This window comes from Pseudophryne corroboree, chromosome 4, assembly GCF_028390025.1.
Source record: "Pseudophryne corroboree isolate aPseCor3 chromosome 4, aPseCor3.hap2, whole genome shotgun sequence".
Taxonomy (NCBI): Eukaryota; Metazoa; Chordata; class Amphibia; order Anura; family Myobatrachidae; genus Pseudophryne; species Pseudophryne corroboree.
The window spans coordinates 653,630,930-653,657,198 of NC_086447.1; the positions used below are offsets into that span (position 1 = coordinate 653,630,930).

The 26,269-nt window shown below is 47.6% G+C and overlaps 1 protein-coding gene across 3 annotated transcripts in view; it reads right to left on the reverse strand.

Annotated features, from left to right (window-relative positions):
• The window catches only part of PSEN2 (presenilin 2), a 110,225-nt gene that overhangs the window by 16,367 nt on the left and 67,589 nt on the right, over positions 1–26,269 (reverse strand). For all 3 annotated transcript variants that reach the window (XM_063917780.1, XM_063917779.1, XM_063917778.1), the window contains exons 8-10: positions 19,746–19,814; positions 18,832–18,948; positions 4,254–4,372 (exon numbers count right to left, since the gene is read on the reverse strand). In XM_063917780.1, coding sequence (XP_063773850.1) covers positions 4,254–4,372; positions 18,832–18,948; positions 19,746–19,814 — 305 coding nt within the window. The remainder of the gene's footprint in view (positions 1–4,253; positions 4,373–18,831; positions 18,949–19,745; positions 19,815–26,269) is intronic.

The following is a 26,269-nucleotide window of genomic DNA, read 5'->3' on the forward strand; positions in this document are numbered from 1 at the left end:
GTACTAAGGGGGTCATTCCGACCTGATCGCATGCTGCCGTTTTTCGCACCGCAGCGATCAGGTCACTACTGCGCATGCGTATGCACTGCAATGCGCAGGTGCATCGTACGGGTACAAAGCGGATATTTGCTGTGCGATAGATTTAACGAAAAATTTGACAGGAAGAGGGCGTTTATGGGGGTCAACTGACCGTTTTCTGGGAGTGTTTGGAAAAACGCAGGCGTGTCCAAGCGCTTACAGGTCGAGTGTCTGACGTCAATTCCTGGACCGGACAGGCTGACGCGATCACAGCGGCTGAGTAAGTTCTGAGCTACTCAGAAACTGCACAAACTATTTTTGTACCACTTGGCTGCACATGCGATCGTACTCTTGCACAGCAAATATACACTCCCCAGTGGGCGGCGACTATGCGTTCGCACGGCTGCAAAAAGTAGCTAAAAAGCTATCAACTCGGAATGACACCCGAAGTCCCAGCAAGGTAGCACATACCATTATAAGAAGCTAGGGTGTGCAGTCCAGGCCCCCTCTCCATATAGTCTATATTATGTGTGTGTATACACACCTGAGGGCTTGGGACGCCCTCATCTCTGGATTAGCACCCCACCCACTGCCTCTCAGGCTTTTAAACAGGGAACCAGCACAAGCTGACTGCACAAAAGACATAGGTCAGATCCTTTCAATTATATACAAAGTCAGTTTGGGGGTGAAATTTTGGTGATTGGAGATCCCTGTATTGCTCTGGTTGGGCCACTTTGGGGCATCACCACTTTACATTTATTTGTAACACTTACAGTATATCACCTAGTGTTTGTTTTATATTTATGTAGCATTTTTCACATATCTTTTACACTTGTAACACTGCTCAGCTAAACCTCACTTTCTAACACTTTGACACCTTACTGCTGTCCTCTTTTTTTCTTTAACACTCAGCAGCCTCTTTCATTTGCTTAACACTGATCTTTCACGCCTATCCTTTTTCTGTGTGATGCCCTGGGGTGGTGTGGCTGGGGTAGTTTGGGGGTGCTCTGCGCCCCAAAGGCGAACCCCTAGAGTGTTAGGGACCTGTTCGACGAGGTCACCGTGAAGTAGGTTGGCAGGATCATATACTGCCCAATATATGCCAAGAACCTCGAATATTATATTATGGTTGTTATAATTTTTATGGTGTATGGTGCACCTGCACCCTTGTTCCTATATGGTAGTACTAAGGGGTCTATTTACTAAGCCTCAGGTGGAGATAAAGTGTACGGCGATAAAGTACCAGCCAATCACCTCCTAACTGGCATGTTACAGGCTGGGTTTGAAAAATGACAGTTAGGAGGTGATTGGCTGGTACTTTATCTCCATCCACTTTATCTCCACCTGAGGCTTAGTAAATAGACCCCTAAGTCCCAGCAAGGTAGCACATCCCATTATAAGAAGCTAGGGTGTGCAGTCCAGGCCCACTCTCCAGATAACCTGTGGACCCTGCAGGAGAAAAATTACCATCCAACAAAAGGTTTAGAGAATTGATGCCATGTACCAAGCAACTACATGTTTCTTTCCATCAGCTATTCGTATGTTGAACCATAACACTGTCTAGCTTAGATACGTTTAAACAATTGGTCAGTATGTTTTTCTACCACTTCTCAGCACTACAGTGTTGTACTTGTAATTTCGTTTAACAATTAATTTCTTGTTTTGTTTGATGCAATAAACTGTATTATTATTATTATTATAATAATATTGACTGTTTGGACACTTCTCTTTGCTTACCAATGCAGATTAAGGGGTCTATTTACTAAGCCTTGGATGGAAATAAAGTGGAAGGAGATAAAGTACAAACCAACCAGCTGCTGTTATTTCCCAGCCTGTGACATGCTAGTTAGGAGCCGATTGGCTGATACTTTATCTCCGTTGACTCTATCTCTGTCCAAATCTTAGTAAATAGACCCCTTAGAGACAGCCAGCACTGCAGTTTCATGTCCCAAGATTTAAGGGGGGTACTCACGGAGCGATATTCTAAGCAATCTGACTAGATTGCTTAGAATTTAAGCTTGATCGCTCCGTGAGTACCCCTTACAGCGATAGCGATGCGCAGCCCCGCGCATCGCTATCGCTGCTGCTAGATTGGCCTGCCGTGCAGGCCAATCTAGCGGGTCGCTCACTTCACCCGCTGGGTGAAGTGAGCGGCCCCCCCGTCTCCCCCCACACGCTCAGCACAGATCGCACTGTGCTGAGCGGCGGGAGAGATGTGTGCTGAGCGGTTCGCTCAGCACACATCTCTCCCCGCATCGGCCCGTCTATATGGGCCTTAAGGCTGGTATTCAATTAGCTCAGATAAACCAATGTCCCATTTTTGTACAATAACATATGGAATTTGTGATAAGTATTCAGAACCATGTGGTATTGACATCTCCAAGGGCTGTCTATCAGGGATTATGCTTCAGGTGCCTGAGGCACACGAAGCATAATCCCTGATAAGTGCCGGATATCGGGGCTAATTGGATAGCTCCCGGTGGATCAATTAGCTTTGGTAAATTACTGCAACGTATTGAATATCCCCCTAAATCACAACCTCAGCAGTTCAACAATTCTTTTAGTATTTATAAGACTTTGCATGATTAACATGTTGCTTTGAGAAACAGATTAGCCAATTTATTTATGGAGTCAGTGAGTTGCATATATGCCGGCTGTAAGATCTCACAAGCTTGAGCTTCCTCCCTCATTTATACCATCATCTCCTCCTCATTGCCAACAGCAGCACCAAACCTTTGGGTTCAGCCATATCACTGCTTTTGTGGGTATCATGGCTTCATATGTAGCATTGCTTCTATAGCTTTTAGGCCATGTTCTGTAATGTTTTGTACTGTGCTGCACTTTGTTCTTGTTTTATTTATTCTGTCTCTGCTATTCTACATTGTAAGATGTTACATACTCCCTGTGGTGACAGAAATTAATAATAATATTATTATTATTATTATTATTAATAAATTATCCTTGGGAGCAATCTGGAATAACCACTGGCACTACGCTAGGAGGAAAGATCAGAGTGACTAAGTAGAAAGCAAAAAATAGGGAAAAAACTGCATCTCAACTATGCAAAAAGTAAAAATATAACTATGGGGGTCATTCCGAGTTGTTCGCTCGCTAGCTGCTTTTAGCAGCATTGCACACTCTAGGCCGCCGCCCTCTGGGAGTGTATTTTAGCTTAGCAGAATAGCGAACGAAAAATTTGCAGAACTGCTACTAAATTCTTAGCAGTTTCTGAGTAGCTCCGGACCTACTCACAGATTGCGATCAGCTCAGTCCGTTAAGTTCCTGGTTTGACGTCACAAACACGCCCTGCGTTCGGCCAGCCACTCCCCCGTTTCTCCAGATACTCCCACGTTTTTTTGCAAACGCCGGGAAAACGCTAAGTTACCACCCAGAAATGCCCCTTTCCTGTCAATCATTTACCGAACAGCAGTGCGACTGAAATGCGCCGCAGAAGCCACAGAAAAACTGCTAAGTTTTTAGTTAAATAACTAAGCGCATGCGCCCTGCGTGCCTTGCGCATGCGCAATTAGCAACAAATCACAGCGTAGCAAAAATCGGCAACGAGCAACCAACTCGGAATGACCCCCAATATGTGAATAAACATTCAAAAATCAATTGAGTGTTAATCTGTACGTAAAATAATTACACCTATATCGAATAAGCAAGTAAATTAGAGAAGATGTCAGCACATAACATTCAAACAGTTGCAGAATCAGATTGGATGGGCTGCAGTCCCTGCCCAATGAGATGCTGCATTTCATATACGCCTATGGAAGTCACCACAAGTCCTGACAGTGATATCCTTCTCTACCAGACATTTATTGCAAGACATGGAGATTGGGGGATTATTATGTAAGGAGAGCCCACTGATTTGTAACGGGATCAGTACGTAATCCCGCTGGACGGGATCCCGGCGGTCGAAATACAGACGCCGGAATCCCGACCACACAATCCCGACAGGGGTGGCGAGCGGAACGCAGCCCCTTGCGGGCTCGCTTCGCTCTCCACGCTGGGGGCACTATTATATTCTCCCTCTATGGGTGTCGTGGACACCCACGGAGGGAGAATATGTCGGGATTGTGGCGGTCGGGATTCCGGCGTCGGTATTTCGACCGCCGGGATCCCGTCCAGCGGGATGTTGACCGCATCCCTTTGTAACATGGTGATTTACAGTAACTGTTGTGTGAGTCAATACAAGCAATATCTCAAGTACACAAAACTAGGAGTCTACTTACTATTAATATGGCAACAAAACAAGCGAGTGTGGTATTCCAGTCTCCACTAGCTGTTGCTGCAGCTTTCCCAACAAGTACACTGTAGAATATGAAGTCTCCAAGACCAAGCTTTACTCCCCCTACAGGTAAGCAGATGAGAAATGCTAAATAAATATTTCATGTCTAATGGTGTGTACACACGGTGAGATTTTTTCTTACGATTTTGACTATATAGTCAAAATCGTAAGAAAAGTTAGTGCAGATCGCAAGGTTAAAGTCACCTTGCGATCCTGATTCGATGCGCGGTCAGCATCGCAAGAATAGATGGACTGTGCAGCCAAGTCAATTTTGACTATCTCTAAAGCCAAAATCGCACATAGTCAGTATCGCAAGCAAATAATGAGTGTGCTTGCGATACTGACTATGTGCCGACCTAGCCCCTGTCCCATAGTGAGAATCGGGCATAGCCCGAATCTCACTGTGTGTATGGGCCATAACAGTACACTAAAAAACACATTGGAGCGGTTTCATTCTATAAGCTATAATTTGACACTTGTCCCATACCCTAACGCTAAGACTTTGAGAATATTTTTATGCATTACTGAACCCATCAGATTACAGGTGTAAGAGACAAGTGCTCCTTCTTCATATTGGTTAGGACTTTCTTTTGTCATGTTTAATAAAGAAAACGAGATTTATGGTAAGAATTTACCGTTGTTAAATCTCTTTCTGCGAGGTACACTGGGCTCCACAAGGATTAACATCGGGGTGTAGAGTAGGATCTTGATCTGAGGCACCAACAGGCTCAAAGCATTTGACTGTTCCCAAGATGCACAGCGCCGCCTCCTCTATAACCCCGCCTCCATGCACAGGGGGCTCAGTTTCGTTAACCAGCTCAATGCAGTAGCAGGTACCAGAGACGACAACCGCTCGTAGCCAAGTGGCTATGCCAATTCCAACCCAAAGAAGCTAAGTGCGTCAGGGTGGGCACCTTGTGGAGCCCAGTGTACCTCGCAGAAAGAGATTTAACAATGGTAAGTTCTTACCATAAATCTCGCTTTCTTCTGCGGGGTACACTGGGCTCCACAAGGATTAAAATCGGGGATGTCCTAAAGCAGTTCCTTATGGGAGGGGACGCACTGTAGCGGGCACAAGAACCCGGCATCCAAAGGAAGCATCCTGGGAAGCGGCGGTATCGAAGGCATAGAACCTTATAAACGTGTTCCCGGAAGACCACGTAGCCGCCTTGCACAATTGTTCAAGGGTCGCACCACGGTGGGCCGCCCAAGAAGGTCCAACCGACCGAGTAGAATGGGCCTTAATGGTAGAAGGAGCTGGACAACCAGCCTGTACATAAGCATGTTCAATCACCATTCTAATCCATCTGGCCAGAGTCTGCTTGGAAGCAGGCCAGCCACGTTTGTGAAAAAATAAGAATTTACTTACCGATAATTCTATTTCTCGTAGTCTGTAGTGGATGCTGGGGACTCCGTAAGGACCATGGGGAATAGCGGCTCCGCAGGAGACTGGGCACAAATAGAAAGCTTTAGTACTACCTGGTGTGCACTGGCTCCTCCCCCTATGACCCTCCTCCAAGCCTCAGTTAGGATACTGTGCCCGGACGAGCGTACACAATAAGGAAGGATTTTGAATCCCAGGTAAGACTCATACCAGCCACACCAATCACACCGTATAACTTGTGATCTGAACCCAGTTAACAGTATGATAAACAGAGGAGCCTCTAGAAAAGATGGCTCACTACAACAATAACCCGATTTAGTTAACAATAACTATGTACAAGTATTGCAGACAATCCGCACTTGGGATGGGCGCCCAGCATCCACTACGGACTACGAGAAATAGAATTATCGGTAAGTAAATTCTTATTTTCTGTGACGTCCTAGTGGATGCTGGGGACTCCGTAAGGACCATGGGGATTATACCAAAGCTCCCAAACGGGCGGGAGAGTGCGGATGACTCTGCAGCACCGAATGAGAGAACTCCAGGTCCTCCTCAGCCAGGGTATCAAATTTGTAGAATTTTGCAAACGTGTTTGCCCCTGACCAAGTAGCTGCTCGGCAAAGTTGTAAAGCCGAGACCCCTCGGGCGGCCGCCCAAGATGAGCCCACTTTCCGTGTGGAATGGGCTTTTACAGATTTTGGCTGTGGCAGGCCTGCCACAGAATGTGCAAGCTGAATTGTACTACAAATCCAACGAGCAATAGTCTGCTTAGAAGCAGGAGCACCCAGCTTGTTGGGTGCATACAGAATAAACAGCGAGTCAGATTTTCTGACTCCAGCCGTCCTGGAAACATATTTTCAGGGCCCTGACTACGTCCAGCAACTTGGAGTCCTCCAAGTCCCTAGTAGCCGCAGGTACCACAATAGGCTGGTTCAGGTGAAACGCTGAAACCACCTTAGGGAGAAATTGAGGACGAGTCCTCAATTCTGCCCTATCCGTATGAAAAATTAGGTAAGGGCTTTTATAGGATAAAGCCGCCAATTCTGACACGCGCCTGGCTGAAGCCAGGGCCAACAGCATTACCCCTTTCCATGTGAGATATTTTAAGTCCACAGTGGTGAGTGGTACAAACCAATGTGATTTTAGGAACCCCAAAACCACATTGAGATCCCAAGGTGCCACTGGAGGCACAAAAGGAGGCTGTATATGCAGCACCCCTTTGACAAACGTCTGAACTTCAGAAACTGAAGCCAGCTCTTTTTGGAAGAAGATCGACAGGGCCGAAATTTGAACCTTAATGGACCCTAATTTTAGGCCCATAGACAGTCCTGTTTGCAGGAAATGCAGGAAACGACCCTGTTGAAATTCCTCTGTAGGGGCCTTCTTGGCCTCGCACCACGCAACATATTTACGCCAAATACGGTGATAATGCTGCACGGTTACATCCTTCCTGGCTTTGATCAGGGTAGGGATGACTTCATCCGGAATGCCTTTTTCCTTCAGGATCCGGCGTTCAACCGCCATGCCGTCAAACGCAGCCGCGGTAAGTCTTGGAACAGACAGGGTCCCTGCTGGAGCAGGTCCCTTCTTAGAGGTAGAGGCCACGGGTCCTCCGTGAGCATCTCTTGAAGTTCCGGGTACCAAGTCCTTCTTGGCCAATCCGGAGCCACGAGTATAGTCCTTACTCCTCTCCTTCTTATGATTCTCAGTACCTTGGGTATGAGAGGCAGAGGAGGGAACACATACACTGACTGGTACACCCACGGTGTTACCAGAGCGTCCACAGCTATTGCCTGAGGGTCCCGTGACCTGGCGCAATACCTGTCTAGTTTTTTGTTGAGGCGAGACGCCATCATGTCCACCTTTGGTTTTTCCCAACGGTTCACAATCATGTGGAAGACTTCTGGGTGAAATCCCCACTCTCCCGGGTGGAGGTCGTGTCTGCTGAGGAAGTCTGCTTCCCAGTTGTCCACTCCCGGAATGAACACTGCTGACAGTGCTATCACATGATTTTCCGCCCAGCGAAGAATCCTTGCAACTTCTGCCATTGCCCTCCTGCTTCTTGTGCCGCCCTGTCTGTTTACGTGGGCGACTGCCGTGATGTTGTCTGACTGTATCAGCACCGGCTGACCTTGAAGCAGGGGTCGTGCTAGGCTTAGAGCATTGTAGATGGCCCTTAGCTCCAGGATATTTATGTGAAGTGATGTCTCCAGGCTTGACCACAAGCCCTGGAAATTTCTTCCTTGTGTGACTGCTCCCCAGCCTCTCAGGCTGGCATCCGTGGTCACCAGGACCCAGTCCTAAATGCCGAATCTGCGGCCCTCTAGAAGATGAGCACTCTGCAACCACCACAGAAGAGACACCCTTGTCCTTGGGGACAGGGTTATCCGCTGATGCATCTGAAGATGCGATCCGGACCATTTGTCCAGCAGATCCCACTGGAACGTTCTTGCGTGGAATCTGCCGAATGGAATCGCTTCGTAGGAAGCTACCATTTTTCCCAGGACTCTTGTGCATTGATGCACTGAGACTTGCCCTGGTTTCAGGAGGTTTCTGACTAGTTCGGATAACTCCCTGGCCTTCTCCTCCGGAAGGAACACCTTTTTCTGGACTGTGTCCAGAATCATCCCTTGGAACAGAAGACGTGTCGTCGGAGTCAGCTGCGATTTTGGGATATTTAGAACCCAGCCGTGCTGCCGTAGCACTACTTGAGATAGTGGTACTCCGACTACTAACTGTTCTCTGGATCTTGCTCTAATCAGGAGATCGTCCAAGTAAGGGATAATTAAAACGCCTTTTCTTCGAAGAAGAATCATCATTTCGGCCATTACCTTGGTAAAGACCCGATGTGCCGTGGATAATCCAAACGGCAGCGTCTGAAACTGATAGTGACAGTTTTGTACTACAAACCTGAGGTACCCTTGATGAGACGGGTAAATGGGGACATGGAGGTAGGCATCCTTGATGTCCAGAGACACCATATAGTCCCCCTCTTCCAGGTTCGCGATCACTGCCCTGAGTGATTCCATCTTGAATTTGAACCTCTGTATGTAAGTGTTCAAAGACTTCAGATTTAAAATAGGTCTCACCGAGCCGTCCGGCTTCGGTACCACAAACAGCGTGGAATAATACCCCTTCCCTTGTTGCAGGAGGGGTACCTTGATTATCACCTGCTGGGAATACAGCTTGTGAACTGCCTCCAATACTGCCTCCCTGTCGGAGGGAGACGTTGGTAAAGCAGACTTCAGGAACCGGCGAGGGGGAGACGTCTCGAACTCCAATTTGTACCCCTGAGATACTACTTGAAGGATCCAGGGGTCCACTTGCGAGTGAGCCCTCTGCGCGCTGAAATTCTTGAGACGGGCCCCCACCGTGCCTGAGTCCGCTTGTAAGGCCCCAGCGTCATGCTGAGGACTTGGCAGAAGCGGGAGAGGGCTTTTGTTCCTGGGAATTGGCTGTCTGTTGCAGTCTTTTTCCCCTTCCTCTGCCCCGGGGCAGAAAGGAGGAACCTTTTGCCCTCTTGCCCTTATGGGGACGAAAGGACTGAGCCTGATAAGACGGCGTCTTTTTATGCTGAGAGGCGACCTGGGGTAAAAATGTGGATTTCCCAGCAGTTGCCGTGGCCACCAGGTCCGATAGACCGACCCCAAATAACTCCTCCCCTTTATAAGGCAATATTTCCATATGCCGTTTAGAATCCGCATCACCTGACCACTGTCGCGTCCATAACCCTCTTCTGGCAGAAATGGACAGCGCACTCACTCTTGATGCCAGAGTGCAAATATCCCTCTGTGCATCTCGCATATATAGAAATGCATCTTTTAAATGCTCTATAGTCAACAATATACTGACCCTATCCAGGGTATCAATATTTTCAGTCAGGGAATCCGACCAAGCCACCCCAGCGCTGCACATCCAGGCTGAGGCGATTGCTGGTCGCAGTATAACACCAGTATGTGTGTATATACTTTTTAGGATATTTTCCAGTTTTCTGTCACCTGGTTCCTTGAGGGCGGCCGTATCAGGAGACGGTAACGCCACTTGTTTTGATAAGCGTGTGAGCGCTTTATCCACTCTAGGGGGTGTTTCCCAACGCGCCCTAACCTCTGGCGGGAAAGGGCATAATGCCAATAACTTTTTAGAAATTATCAGTTTTTTATCGGGGGAAACCCACGCTTCATGACACACCTCATTTAATTCATCTGATTCAGGAAAAACTACGGGTGGTTTTTTCACACCCCACATAATACCCTTTTTAGTGGTACTTGCAGTATCAGAAATGTTTAAAACCTCTCTCATTGCCGTGATCATGTAACGTGTGGCCCTACTGGAAGTCACGTTTGTCTCCTCACCGTCGACACTGGAGTCAGTATCCGTGTCGACGTCTGTATCTACCACCTGAGGTAACGGCCGTTTTAGGGCCCATGATGGTTTCTGAGACGCCTGGACAGGGACTAACTGATTAGCCGGCTGTCTCATGTCATCAACAGTCTTTTGTAAGGAGCTGACACTGTCACGTAAATCCTTCCATAAAGCCATCCACTCAGGTGTCGACTCCCTAGGGGGTGATACCTCTATTATAGGCAATTGCCCCGCCTCCACATCATTTTCCTCCTCATACATGTTGACACAAACGTACCGACACACAGCACACGCACAGGGAATGCTCTGATAGAGGACAGGACCCCACTAGCCCTTTGGGGAGACAGAGGGAGAGTATGCCAGCACACACCAGAGTGCTATATATATATATATATATATATATAGGGACAACCTTATATAAGTGTTTCTCCCTTATAGCTGCTGTATTGTTAATAACCCGCCAATTAGTGCCCCCCTCTCTTTTTTACCCTGTTTCTGTAGTGCAGGACTGCAGGGGAGAGTCAGGGAGACGTCCTTCCAGCGGAGCTGTGAGGGAAAATGGCGCCTGTGTGCTGAGGAGATAGGCTCCGCCCCCTTCTCGGCGGCCTTTCTCCCGCTTTTTGTGAAAATCTGGCAGGGGTTAAAATTCATCCATATAGCCCAGGGACTATATGTGATGTATTTTTAGCCAGCCAAGGTGTTTCTATTGCTGCTCAGGGCGCCCCCCACTAGCGCCCTGCACCCTCAGTGACCGGAGTGTGGAGTGTGCTGAGAAGCAATGGCGCACAGCTGCAGTGCTGTGCGCTACCTTGTGGAAGACAGGATGTCTTCTGCCGCCGATTTTCCGGACCTCTTCTTGCTTCTGGCTCTGTAAGGGGGCGGCTCTGGGACCGAGCTCCAAGGCTGGGCCTGTGATCGGTCCCCTCTGGAGCTAATGGTGTCCAGTAGCCTAAGAAGCCCAATCCACTCTGCACGCAGGTGAGTTCGCTTCTTCTCCCCTTAGTCCCTCGATGCAGTGAGCCTGTTGCCAGCAGGTCTCACTGAAAATAAAAAAACCTAAACTAAAACTTTCACTAAGAAGCTCAGGAGAGCCCCTAGTGTGCACCCTTCTCGTTCGGGCACAAAAATCTAACTGAGGCTTGGAGGAGGGTCATAGGGGGAGGAGCCAGTGCACACAAGGTAGTACTAAAGCTTTCTATTTGTGCCCAGTCTCCTGCGGAGCCGCTATTCCCCATGGTCCTTACGGAGTCCCCAGCATCCACTAGGACGTCAGAGAAACAAATAATACAAAAAGAAAATCAGACTTCCTAACGGAGGAAGTTCTCTTACCATAGATACGGAGAGCCCGTACCACATCCAAAGACCGCTCTTTGGTAGACAACTCAAGAGAATTAAAGGGCGGAACCACAATCTCCCGGTTAAGGTGGAAGGAAGATACCACCTTAGGTAAATAACCTGGCTGCGTTCTAAGAACCGCCCGGTCACTGTGAAAAATCAAATAGGGGGACTTACAGGATAAGGTACCAAAGTCCGAGACCCTTCTAGCTGAAGCAATCACCAGCAAGAATAGGACCTTAAGGGAAAGCCACTTAAAGTCAGCAGATGCAAGAGGTTCGAATGGAGACTCTTGTAAGGCCTCCAAAACCACCGACAAGTCCCAAGGGGCCACAGGCGGCACATAAGGAGGCTGAATCCGCAACACACCCTGAGTGAATGTATGGACATCAGGTAGGGTAGCAATTTTTCTCTGAAACCAAACCAACAAGGCAGAGATGTGAACCTTGAGGGAGGCCAGACGCAGGGCTAAGTCCAGGCCCTGTTGTAGAAAGGCCAACAGTTTGGCTGTACTAAACTTGAAAACGTCATGATTGTGAGACGCACACCAAGTAAAGGAAGTATTCCAGACCCTATGGTAGATCCGAGCAGAAGCCGGCTTACGGGCCTTCAACATCGTTTGAACGACCGCCTCAGAAAAACCCTTGGCCCTCAGGATGGAAGCTTCAAAGCCAGACGGGCCAAATCTTGGTAAACACAAGGGCCCTGAATGAGGCGGACTTGTCGTTGTGGAAGTAGAAGGGGACGATCCCACGAGAGACCCAGTAGGTCGGAGAATCAGTGCCGTCTGGGCCACACCAGAGCGACCAGAAGCAGGTTTCCTCCTTCTTGCTTGAACTTCCATATAACTCTGGGCAGGAGTGACACAGGAGTGAACACATAGGGCAGCTGAAAATTCCATGGAATTGCCAGAGCGTTCACGAACGCAGCTTGAGGATCCCTTGTCCTTGCTCCGAAGACCGGAACCTTGTGATTGTATCGAGACGCCATCAGATCCACATCTGGAAGGCCCCACGTGTCCACGAGAAGTTGAAACACCTCCGGATGGAGGGTCCACTCTCCTGCATGTACGTCCTGATGACTGAGATAGTCCGCTTCCCAGTTTAGGACCCCCGGAATGAACACTGTGGATATGGCCGGCAGATGGCGTTCTGCCCACTGAAGAATTTGTGATACTTCCCTCATTGCCATGCGGCTTCGAGTGCCGCCTTGAAGATTTATGTACGCCACCGTGGTGGCGTTGTCAGATTGTACTTGAACAGCTCTGTTCTGAATCAGATGCTGGGCCATTGTCAACGCATTGAACACTGCCCGCAGTCCCAAAATATTTATCGGGAGTCGAAACTCTTCCTCGGTCCACCGACCCTGAAGAGAGCGTTGTTCCAATACCGCGTTCCAACCTCTCAGACTGGCATCCGTTGTCAGAAGGACCCAGTCGGAAATCCAGAAGGGACGGCCCCTGCTCAATTGTTGGTCCTGCAGCCACCAGCTCAGTGACAGGCGGACCTCCGGAGACAATGAGATCATGTGAGATCTGATCCGGCGAGGCAGGCCGTCCCACTTGGTCAGAATTAACTTCTGCAGAGGGCGAGAGTGGAACTGAGCATACTCCACCATGTCGAAAGCCGACACCATGAGACCCTGCACTTGTATTGCCGAATGTATTGACACTTGCGGACGAGATAGGAAGCATTGAGTCCTGTCCTGAAGCTTCAGGACTTTCTCCTGAGACAGGGACAACCATTGGTTGTGAGTGTCCAATAACGCTCCCAGGTGTAACATGCTCCGAGCAGGAACCAGGGAGGATTTCTTCCAGTTGATCAGCCACCCATGGTCTTTCATGCACTGGACCATCAGATCGAGATGGCACAGGAGAAGTTCTGGGGAATTTGCCAGGATCAACAAATCATCCAAGTACGGTAGGATCCTGACCCCTTGACGGCGGAGTGTAGCCGTCATGACCACCATTACTTTGGTGAAAACTCGGGAAGCCATTGTCAAACCAAAAGGGTAACGTCCGAAATTGGTAATGAAGGTTGCCCACCGCAAACCGCAGGTACTGTTGATGAGATACCGCAATAGGAACATGCAGGTAGGCATCCTGTATGTCCAGGGAGACCATATAGTTTCCAGGCTCCATGGCCAGAACAATAGAGCGCAGAGTTTCCATACGAAACTTGGAGACCCGCACATGTTTGTTCAAGGACTTCAGATTGAGAATGGGCCGCGAGGACCCGTTCAGTTTCGGGACTAGAAACAGCGGTGAATAGTACCCCTTGCCTCTCTGAGGCACCTGTACTACCACTCCTGTGGTCAGGAGGGAATGTACCACAGAGTGCAACGTGTTTGCTTTTCCTGGATCCAGAGGCACATCTGTTAGGCAAAACCGCTGTGGGGGACGATTCTTGAAGGGTATGGCGTAACCTCAAGCGACGACTTCCCTCGCCCAGGCATCTGAAGTGGTCTTCAACCATTCCTGGGCAAAACCTAGAAGTCTGCCCCCCACCTTGGGATCCCCCAGAGGGAGGCCCGCCCCGTCATGCAGCAGGCTTGTCAGTCTTGGAAGCTGGCTGACGGGCGGCCCAGGCACGCTTTGGTCTGGGCTTGGCAGGTCTGGAAGCATGAGCTTGCTTTGGGTACGCCTGACCTTTTGCTTTTCCTGGAGGACGAAAGGGCAGAGGGAAAGTACTTTTAGCCTTCTGTGTTGAAGGAGCCGTACTAGGTAGGCAAGCTGTTTTAGCAGTAGCCAGATCAGCCACAATCTAATTGAGGTCTTCTCCAAAGAGAATGCCTCCCTTGAAAGGAAGCACCTCCAGGGTTTTCTTGGAATCCATATCCACCGACCAGGATCTCAACCAAAGGATACGTCTGGCCAAGACGGACGTAGTAGCAGCCTTGGCCGCGAGCACCCCGGCATCGGAGGCCGCCTCCTTAAGGTACAGAAGCCGTGGCAATATACGAGAGACATTGTCGACCATGCTCAGATGTGTTGGAAGGCAGTTCCGCCTCCAGTTCCTGAGCCCACGCCTCAACAGCTTCAGCAGCCAAAGTCGCTGCAATTGTTGGTCTATGCACAGCCCCCGATAGGGTTTAAATCGCTTTTAAACAGCCCTCCACACGTCGATCCATCGGTTCCTTCAGAGAGGTGATGGTAGTTACTGGCAGAGCAGAGCAAACAACCATATGCGCTACATGAGAATCTACAGGCGGAGTGGTATCCCAATTTTTACATACCTCCGCAGAGAGAGGATAGCGAGCCAACAGTCTCTTATTCGGTGTAAATTTTGTCCCCGGATTTCTGACGTATGTCAACCAGGTGTTCAGAATGGGGTAAAACTTGTTTAACCACCTTCTTACGTTTAAACCTATCCAGTTTCTTGGAGACAGCCTCAGGCTCAGGATCATCAGACACCTGAAGAATGAGCCTGATTGCCTCAATCAAATCCTGGACAACCACCAATGACTTCCCTTCCCCATCAGAAACATCAGTGTCAGTGTCTGTGGGGTCAGTATATGCACCGTCTTCGTCAGAGGACGTGTCTGGAATAGCAGTGGATTGGGAGGAGATAATGGCCCATTTAGAAGACGACTTAGTCTTAGGCGGGCGAGAGTGACAATTAGATTTAGTCATATATCGGTTCAAATGCTGTAACTGAGTGGAAAGCTGATCCGCCAATGGCGGGTTCACAGCAGGGACCATAAACTGTGGCAGTGGCACAGGTGGTCCCACAAGGGGCGTCAATTTAGTCACAAGCATGTTTAACAATGTGGAAAATGTAGCCCAAAGTGGGTCTTGTGATGTCCCAGGTGCTACCGACCCACTGGGGGGTAAGGAACCCCCTGAACCTGAACTCTCAGCTGCCATATTATCCTCTGTTACGTCCGCGGACTCACAACCACGCAGTGTGGGAGAAGCCCTAGCGTCGTTGCCACGTGTAGCAGACTTAGCTATGTGCACAATAGTGGGCAACCTGGTACAAAGTGTAGCAGCACTATCACTGGCGTGAGCAGCACATTTTATTAGGGGGTGCACCGTAGGAGGGGTGTGTCTAGCACCGCCTTTTGGACGTGTCTAGCACCATCTATTGATGGTCAACACATATAAAATATCCACCCTAGAACCAATCCTAATAAAGCAGATACATTGTCATATGTTGTGGTGTGCACCAAACAAACACCCCTGATGGCACTCACTGCAATTACAGTTCTCCTCCTCAGCCTGGTCTGGCTCCCCCTCTCTTTCCCCTGCAAGCTGCAGTCACTCACTGAAACTGACAGTCGCAGACTAGTTACTGCTGCTGCTGGAAAAACGAGTGACGTGTCAATGCTGCTGCTGACCACCTGCCAGTATTGAACTTGTCTTCCTCACGTCACATCACACTGTTTTTGTACGTGGAGGTGGAGCTGGGAATTTGAAAGCCGATGGCAGTGGCACCCTTGATTAACCCAGGCGTCCGGTCAGTAGTGCAGTCCTGACAGGGTGCAGTGCAGAGGGGACAGTAATCTGCCTGCTTGGCGATTGCTGCATCAGGCATGCGAGATTGGGGTGCCGGACATTAGGGGGTGCCTGTGCGCACCAGGCACCCCCCCTGCGCACACCTATGAGCACTATAACTATCAAGAACTCTCAGAAAAGTGTGTCTATGATAGCACAGACTGGGAGTCCGAGAGATATAGTAAAAAAAAGTAAAAATACACCGTCAGTATATCTTGTAATACAATCCTATATTAAACATAAAGAAAAACCTGAAACACTTGGCCCCCTCAGGTATAGCAATATAGGAATAGCCCACTGAGTGAAATACCCTTCAATAAGGCAACCACGCAGCAGCTACATGCACACACACATACAAAGTCACACGTTTACCATGCAGAAATGATGTACCATAAAACTGCACTGGACTAGCAATACAAAGTAATACTCAGTATGGCTATATGTGTTAACAATAGATATAACAATGCACAGTAAACACTGGATGTATATCACAGGGTGTTTGTACCACACAACCCTGAATGTATGCACTCTTTCTTAACTAACACTGTCTCAGTGACAGGTAGAATACTCAAGTGTCCTGTAGGAAGCACAGCACTGGCAGTCAGGCGGTTCCACAGGGGAGGATTTGCCCTAGCAGTCCCAGGAACAGCAAGGCTCTTCTGTGATGGCTGCTGACCGGGAGTGAGATGCAGCTCCAGGGCGGGAACATTTGTAGAAATGGCGCCCTGGGGCTGGGGGGAGGAGCCACAGGTCCGACCTGCTCCCCTTGCTGGCATCGTAAAACGGAGGTTTAATAATAAAATTCCCCCTGACCTGTGCCCATGATATGACCCTGGTGGCTAGTGGAGTGGCTGCCCAGTATTCAGTGTCCACGCCAGCGCGCGGCCCGCCTCCTACGGCCGCGCTGGATCGCAGTAAAGAGCGGGCACAGAAGCCCCTTACCTCCCCCTTGTCTGCGGCCCCGCGATCCGGGAGAACGGCAGCGTGTGTGTGACTCACGTTTGGAAGAAGCCGGCGCCTCCGCTGCAGTAACCCGGCAACCAGGGTAGGGGCGTACACAGCGCCGCTGGCGGCTGAGGGAGCCGCACACAGACAAGTCAGATAGACTGTGTCTGCAGCAGCCCTGGAAGTCTTGTTAGAAAAAAATCTTCTTTTTCTATCATTAAAGCTATCAATAGACTGCCTGCTTACTGCATGGCACCAACTTACAAACTGAGCTCCCTGTGCATGGAGGCGGGGTTATAGAGGAGGCGGCGCTGTGCATCTTTGGAACAGTCAAAAGCTTTGGCCTGTTGGTGCCTCGGATCAAGATCCTACTCTACACCCCGATGTTAATCCTTGTGGAGCCCAGTGTACCCCGCAGCAGAAATAGCTTTTTCTTTCAAGCTTACATCTGTATTTTTGTGGAAACTGTGGCATGTTTATTCACAGAGCTACGCATTAGCCTAATGCAACACAAAATAAACAAGACATCACTAAAACGTACAAAAAGCAGGTATGAGGAAAACTAAATTATTTAGTAAAAGTAACTAAAGTGCAAGACAACAAATATATCTTAAGGTAGATAGCCCCTTTTAGGAAAACTGTATGTACAATTGACCCCATTAAGCTTGGATCGCTATTGAGACAGAAATTGCGATTTTCTCAATCCTGCTTCTGCTAAAAACCGCATGTGAAGAGCCACCCAGAAAGGAAAAGACTCCCACCGCTGCATTCCCAAATTTGTGTATGCATTCACATAAGTGCTGTGCATATGCAGAAATTGGGAACCATCGGACACCACTGACAATAATCGGTTGACCCATGCCTACGCAGGATATACGCGGCTGCAATTGCGCCATGTTTTCAATCGCAGCTGATGTCAGATGCACGCCCTGAAATGGCCATGACACACCTGCATTTTCTCAACCACTCCCCACAAATGCAATGTTACCTCCCACAAATGGTCACTTCCCTGCAATCGCTATGCGATCACACTTTGCTGGGCCTTTGTGCAAGTTCAAGTGCGATGCGGTCGCAGCGCATGCACAGTCGTCCGATAATCGGGCAATTAGCGACTTTGCTAAATTTTGTAACTGCAGCTGAATAAGGCCCAATATACTAAATTTGCTGTAAAATATATCATAGACTCCTGAAACTTCTATATCAGTCTCTGGAATAAATAGGTTATTTGTAACATCTGTTAATGCTTTGATAACTTAATATCTATCATATTACCCGAGACCCTTCTCTTGTCTACATTGTACATGTTAGCTATTGTATTTTCCTGGCGTTTCATTGTATAGCCCAGTAATTACGAATGAATGCATTTTCTAACTTTATTCATCTCTTTTTGATAGAAGGCTCTTTAGTATTTTACATAATACTCATACGGAGGTCTGTTACAACCTTCTATATGGTGTTCTACTGATTCTTCTTGCTGCTTTACTACACAGCTTACTTACTTCTTGTTATCTGAGACTGTTGTAACTCATTAAGTTCATTATGTAATATGTATTAAGATGGGTACACATTAGGACAATATTGGCACCATTTGCCGTATCGGGACGAAAAATCGTGCATATCCCCTAGTGTGTATACAGGATTTCGCGCTCCTGCGGGTCGCATGCAACATTGTCTGGTTGGCCACACTGCGTGGTCAATCACATGATATCATATGCGGCAACCATGCAGTGTAATGAAGGACAGAACGAGATGTCATTCCATAGTTCATTAAATCATCTAGTGTGTACCGGCAATCTGGCATGGTGCGAGGCGAAGGGGAATCGTCCTGACCATCAGCCCAACTGCTGGTCATCCCAGTGGGTACACACCCTTAAAAAACAATAACAGGGTCACTACTGGTCACATGTCTTGTGCGTACCTTATGCCTGTGCTTCTAACTGCTAAAATTACTGATTTACATGACTACGAATTAAACGGTTGAAAAGCCCAAATCAAACTCACGTTCCTCATCTTCATTATCAGTGGATGCAGTTCTGTTGTTAGGTGACTGAATTTGGACCTCGGTAGCTTCTCTGTCCGCTTGTGATACGTGATTTATATTCCCTGGATCACACTCTCCTAAAATGTAAGAAAAATTAGTGTTCTGCAAATAATTTAACACTTTAGACCAGAGTTTCTCGAATGCGGTCCCCAAGGCACCCCAACGGTCCAGGTTTTACGTATATGCATGGCACAGCACAGATAGTTAAATCAAATTGACTGAGGTTCTAATTAAGTCACCTGTGGCCAAGCATGGATAAAACTTGAAACCCTGACCGTTGTGGTGTTCTGAAGGCCACGTTTCAGAACCTCTGCTTTAGACATGGCTGAACCTGTGCAATCACAACTATTCACATAATATATTGGCAAAGGTGTGTAAACAATTTAAAAGTGCTGCATTTGCATTGGCATATTTATTTCATTGTACCAAATAAGAGTTGATATATATTCTTGACATAGTTTTATGGAACTCTGTACAGGCTGTGAAACAATAAAAAAAAATTAAAATAAATAAATAAACTATGTCCCCTTTTCCATATATAACATTTCAGAATTCTAGAGCTGGGTATACACTATATGATCTTTTGTATGATGTTGCGATCCGCATCGTCCCAGCTGATGTGCTGCACATCCATTAAGCATGTAATGATCTATTACGTTATCATACAGCAGATCGTAGTGCGTACCGTGATGCGATATAGCGTTACATCACATTGCCATATTGCTGGGTCACACAGTTGTTAAGATGTGTACCCAGTGACCTGGTCACACCCCCACTCACATTATACTACACAATGCCAGCCTGCCGCTTGCTATTAGACCACATTCACAAGTCATTTTATTGTGAAGGAAGTATCATCCATTTATCCACTTGCCTGCATTTTGATTTACTCTGCGATCGGTGTTATCGGAATCCGCCATTCCCACTGTCCATACCATGGCAGCTTTTAAATAAAATAAAAAAAGTTACAATGTGTTTTTTTCAAAAGCATGTAAAAGACTGAGCTCCGTAATCAACAACTAGCAAAACTCATTAGTTTGACTTAGAATTACTGCAACCTTTGTTTCAGCTTTTCTTTATTAACTACCAAAACTACCACACATACACTGGTTACAAGTAGCAAGTCTTGAAATATGTGGTAGAAATAAGTATAGCAGAGCGGTGGGGGAGGGAAATGGTATTTATTAACTAAAGGCCTGATTCAGAGTTGTGTGCAAACCCAATGGTTTGCGTCACGGAAGGACTGGGGCTGTGAATCAGCACTGGAATCCGACTGTGCGAGCATGACGCACCTCAAGGCAGGGCGTGCACATATCAGGGGGGCGTGGCCTCATGGCACACCCTCATCGATCTATATACCAGCCACAAGTGGGAGGAAGGGTTGGAAAAAGGACGGCTGAGCAGAGAGCTGGAAACCCTTGCTGCTCGGACAGCCCCGCTTTCTATGTGGCATTTGCCAGAAGTGACAGCTGGCCAGTCCGGCCCTGGATCACGTACAACTCCAATGGTGAAAAATAGCTTGCAGTGCGCATTGCACTCTTAGCTGCAGCCTGATTGACAGGTTGTGGCTCTTTGAGTGAGCGTTGTACAAAACAGGCAGAGGGCAGGGTATCAGCTACATGAAATCCCGGGTCATCCTGAGTAACCCGAGGGTTATTCATACGAGCAATGGTCACACTTCAAGTCTTCAGACATAACAGCGGATTACAGAAGCAGGCAGGAGGCATCTATTTACACAAGACGCCTCTTGCTGCATTAGCAAAATGCTACTGAATAGTAGTGGTCTCTAAAGCAGGCCCTAAGTCAGTATCATTATTTATTATCAGTAATTTTCACAGGAAACAAGAATGTGGTAGTGGAGCACGTTTGTCAGGCATTCTGCAGTCAGTAGGCTGAAGTAGTTGAAAGATATTGTTAAAAAGAGTTGGCAAAACGCCAACTGCAGGTACTTTGGTTATGCAAAGAATAGCTTTTATTTAATTGTACAAAAATCTTCTTTTGTGTTTAAGATATGTAATAAAATAAAAACACAACTATTATAACCCTTTTCCACTGCCGCAATAACTTGAGTTATTGCCGGGTCAACCCAGGTCGCGGCTCAGTGGAATAGGGTATCTGGTAATCCAGGGCAAGATTCATACCAGCCACACCAATCACACCGTATAACATGTGAATTCAACCAGTTAACAGTATGACAAATAACAGAGCAACAGGTCCAACCCTGATGCAACCATAACTTAACCCTTATTGAAGCAATAACTATATACAAGTATTGCAGAAGAAGTCCGCACTTGGGACGGACGCCTAGCATCCACTACGGACTACGAGAAATAGATTTACCGGTAAGTAAAATCTTATTTTCTCTAACGTCCTAGTGGATGCTGGGGACTTTGTAAGGACCATGGGGATTATACCAAAGCTCCCAAACGGGCGGGAGAGTGCGGATGACTCTGCAGCACCGATTGAGCAAACACAAGGTCCTCCTCAGCCAGGGTATCAAACTTGTAGAACTTTGCAAAAGTATTTGAACCTGACCAAGTAGCCGCTCGGCAAAGCTGTAATGCCGAGACCCCTCGGGCAGCCGCCCAAGAAGAGCCCACCTTCCTAGTGGAATGGGCCTTAACTGATTTCGGCAGCGGCAATCCAGCCGCAGAATGAGCCTGCTGAATCGTGTTACAGATCCAGCGAGCAATAGTTTGCTTTGAAGCAGGAGCACCAAGCTTGTTGGAAGCATACAGGATAAACAAAGACTCTGTTTTCCTGACCCTAGCCGTTCTGGCTACATAAACCTTCAAAGCCCTGACCACATCAAGTAACTCGGAATCCTCCAAGTCAGTAGTAGCCACAGGCACCACAACAGGTTGGTTTATATGATTATCATTTCCAAGATGAGAAAGTTTTTGCCGATGGAGAATTTTATCTGTGCAGCATTATGAATGGGTACAATTAGTTATATAAGGTTAATATGGCAAAATGATCATGTACCCATGAGATGTTGATTCATTTTTGGGGGTTCTTGGTTTTGTATACATATGTATAAACCTAAAGATCTGAGTATAACGAGAAATGTATTTTATGAGGGGGGTATAAATTATTCTTAATCCATTGGGTCACCCTCATCTTACTTTGTTCATATAATGCTGTGTATGCATAATAATTTTTAATGTGAAATATATGATTTTAAACCTCTTGGTAACTATTTGGCTGTGAGACGCCTTTTTCTCTTTGGATTAGGGATTGTTTTTAATATGTTTTAATATGTTTGAATTTGTCCCTTTATAATAAATGCTATTTGTAGTGATTCATGTGATAGCAAGCTTACACTGCTGTTTATAATTATTAGCCAGCTGCATCAGCAATTAAATGTGATCTGAGAAGAGTATAAAGGGTCAAGGAATTTCAAAGGCGGTACTTCTGATGAAACAGCCCCTGTTCTGAGGCTGAGAAACGCGTTACGTATCCTGCCATTCTTTTCTGCTGAATAATTCATGCTGGGGGCTCCATTTTGTCCCATTGATTGATCCACAAACGGGAACCACAGTCGGAGCGAGGCAGCTTTAAGCTTCGTGGAGATCCTTCAAACCGTAGTGCAAGCCACGGGCAGCCGGCGCTCGCATCGGTGAAGGAAACCTTGGCGTGTCCGCAATCAATAGAGACGGGGGTAAGCATAATATATGAACTGATCGCTGCTGTAGAGCGGGCCACGCTCTGATTCTAATTGAGTCATCTAACAACTATGCACCCCAGAAAAGTCTCTTAATTATCGGACCACTACAGTTCAGTGCTTGAACGGAGATAAAAGTGACACATTATCTGAATTTATTTGTATTCTGCAGTGGACCCATTTACAAATTATTTGTGTGGATCATACAACGGTATAAAGGACTAATGGTGAACTTCTACATTAATTGTCCCACCTGAGGAGTGTGCACACTCTGGAGATTTCTCCATTCAGTAAAGTACATCTAAGGACTTTTTAGGAATTGTAACATCTTTTAAGTATAATGAAGGGAGCCTCCTAGTGTCAATAACAAAAAGGTTACCATATAAATTCTAGTTACATTGTAGCTTTGATAATATTTCAGCAGAAAGGTTTTCATTTGTTTTTAATATATTGTGTGATTATTAGTAACCACGGTAATAAAAATATTTTATATTTTTCACTATTGGTGACAGCGCTTCTTATTTGTTTCTATATTGGTTTATATGAAAGGATGAAACCACTTTCGGCAGAAATTGTGGACGGGTCCGCAATTCTGCTCTCTCCGCATGGAAAACCAGATAGGGGCTTTTATGTGACAAAGCCGCCAACTCTGACACACGCCTAGCCGAAGCCAAGGCGGTAATAGCATGACCACCTTCCACGTGAGATATTTCAACTCCACCATTTTGAGTGGTTCAAACCAGTGGCATTTCAGGAAACTCAACACCACGTTAAGATCCCAAGGTGCCACTGGAGGCACAAAAGGAGGCTGAATATGCAGCACTCTTTTTACAAACGTCTGAACTTCAGGTAGAGAAGCCAACTCTTTTTGAAAGAAAATGGATAGGGCCGAAATCCGGACCTTAATGGAACCCAATTTTAGGCCCAAATTCACTCCGGACTGTAGGAAGTGAAGGAAACGGCCCAGCTGGAATTCCTCCGTAGGAGCATTCCTGGCCTCACACCAAGCAACATATTTTCGCCATATACGGTGATCATGTTGAGCTGTCACGTCCTTCCTAGCCTTTATCAGCGTAGGAATGACCTCATCCGGAATGCCTTTCTCTGCTAGGATCCGGCGTTCAACCGCTATGCCGTCAAACGCAGCCGCAGTAAGTCTTGGAACAGACAGGGCCCCTGTTGCAACAAGTCCTGTCTTAAAGGAAGAGGCCACGGGTCCTCTGTGAGCATTTCTTGCAGATCTGGATACCAAGTCCTTCGTGGCCAATCTGGAACAATGAGTATTGTTCTCACTCCTCTTTTTCTTATTATCCTCAGCACCTTGGGTATGAGAGGAAGAGGAGAAAATACATAGACCGACTGGAACACCCACGGTGTCACCAGGGCGTCTACAGCTATCGCCTGAGGGTCTCTTGACCTGGCGCAATACCGCTGTAGCTTTTTGTTGAGGCGGGATGCCATCATGTCCACCTGTGGCAGTTCCCACCGACTTGTAATCTGTGCGAAGACTTCCTGATGAAGTCCCCACTCTCCCGGGTGGAGGTCGTGTCTGCTGAGGAAGTCTGCTTCCCAGTTGTCCACTCCCGGGATGAACACTGCTGACAGTGCGCTTACGTGATTCTCCGCCCAGCGAAGAATCTTGGTGGCTTCCGCCATCGCCACTCTGCTCCTTGTGCCGCCTTGGCGGTTTACATGAGCCACTGCGGTGATGTTGTCTGACTGAATCAGAACCGGTTGGTCGCGAAGCAGGGTCTCCGCTTGACGTAGGGCGTTGTATATGGCCCTTAGTTCCAGGATGTTGATGTGAAGGCAAGCCTCTTGACTTGACCACAGACCTTGGAAATTTCTTCCCTGTGTGACTGCACCCCAACCTCGGAGGCTTACGTTCGTGGTCACCAGGACCCAGTGCTGAATGCCGAATCTGCGGCCCTCGAGAAGGTGAGCGCTCTGTAGTCACCACAGGAGTGACACCCTGGCCCTGGGGGATAGGGTGATTAACCGATGCATCTGAAGATGTGATCCGGACCACTTGTCCAGTAAATCCCATTGAAAAGTCCTCGCATGGAACCTGCCGAAGGGAATGGCCTCGTATGATGCCACCATCTTTCCCAGGACACGAGTGCAGTGATGCACTGACACCTGTTTTGGTTTTAATAGGTTCCTGACCAGTGTCATGAGTTCCTGAGCTTTCTCCAACGGGAGATAAACCCTTTTCTGGTCTGTGTCTAGAATCATGCCCAGGAAAGGCAGACGAGTCGTAGGAACCAACTGCGACTTTGGAATATTTAGAATCCAGCCGTGTTGCCGTAACACTTCCAGAGAAAGTGCTACGCTGATCAGCAAGGCTCTCTCGATCTCGCTTTTATGAGGAGATCGTCCAAGTATGGGATAATTGTGACTCCTTGCTTTCGCAGGAGTACCATCATTTCCGCCATTACCTTGGTAAATATTCTCGGTACCGTGGAGAGACCAAACGGCAACGCCTGAAATTGGTAATGACAATCCTGTACCACAAATCTGAGGTACGCCTGATGAGGTGGATAAATGGGGACATGAATGTATGCATCATTTATGTCCAGAGACACCATAAAATCCCCCCCTTCCAGGCTTGCGATGACCGCTCTCAGCAATTCCATCTTGAACTTGAACCTTTTCAGGTATATGTTCAGGGATTTTAAATTCAATATGGGTCTGACCGAACCGTCCGGTTTCGGGACTACAAACATGGTCGAATAATAACCCCTTCCCTGTTGAAGGAGGGGAACCTTGACAACCACCTGTTGAAGATACAATTTGTGAATTGCAGTTAACACTATTTCCCTCTCGTGGGGGAAGCTGGCAGGGCCGATTTGAGGTATCGGTGAGGGGGCATCTCCTCGAATTCCTGTCCTGTTTTTATTTGGCTATTTTTTTGCAGTAGAACTACAGGTACCAGCGGGCCCGTTTTTCCCCTGCATGCTGGTACTTGTGGTTCTCCAAGTACCAGCTTGCGGGGGTAGGCTTTCTGGGACTTGTAGTTCTTCTGCAAAAAACAATATTCTTTCATTTTTACACATGGCTATCAGCCCCCATCCGCAGCCCTTGGATGGGGGGGGTGGGACAGCCTCGGGCTTCACCCCGGCCCTTGGGTGGCTGGGGGGGGGGACCCCTTGATTGAAGGGGTCCCCACTCCTCCAGGGTACCCTGGCCAGGGGTGACTAGTTGGGTATTTAATGCCACGGCCGCAGGGAGCGGTATAAAAGTGTCCCCCGGCTGTGGCATTATCTGTCCAGCTAGTGGAGCCCGGTGCTGGTACAAAAAATACGGGGGACCCCTACTCTTTTTGTCCCCCGTATTTTTTGCACCAGGACCAGGCGCAGAGCCCGGTGCTGGTTGTTAAAATACGGGGGATCCCCTGTCATTTTTTTCCCCGTATTTTGGCAACCAGGACCGGCTCAAAGAGCCCGAGGCTGGTTAAGCTTAGGAGGGGGGACCCCACGCAATTTTTTTCGTGTTTTTTACCGTTTTTAAAAATCGAATCAAAATCCGTCAAATCGGCCGTTTTTCTTTTTTTTCAATAATAGTTTTTTATTAATTTTCAAGTACAGAGAAGGAAAGTCAAATAATTGTTCACGATCAAAGGTCAAAAAATGAATTCAGCTTTGAGCAAGTTACAGCAGGTACAATTATATAAACTAGCTCTGAATCTTGAGACTCCGTTCTCTAATCGTGTTCATTACTTCTCACGACTATCA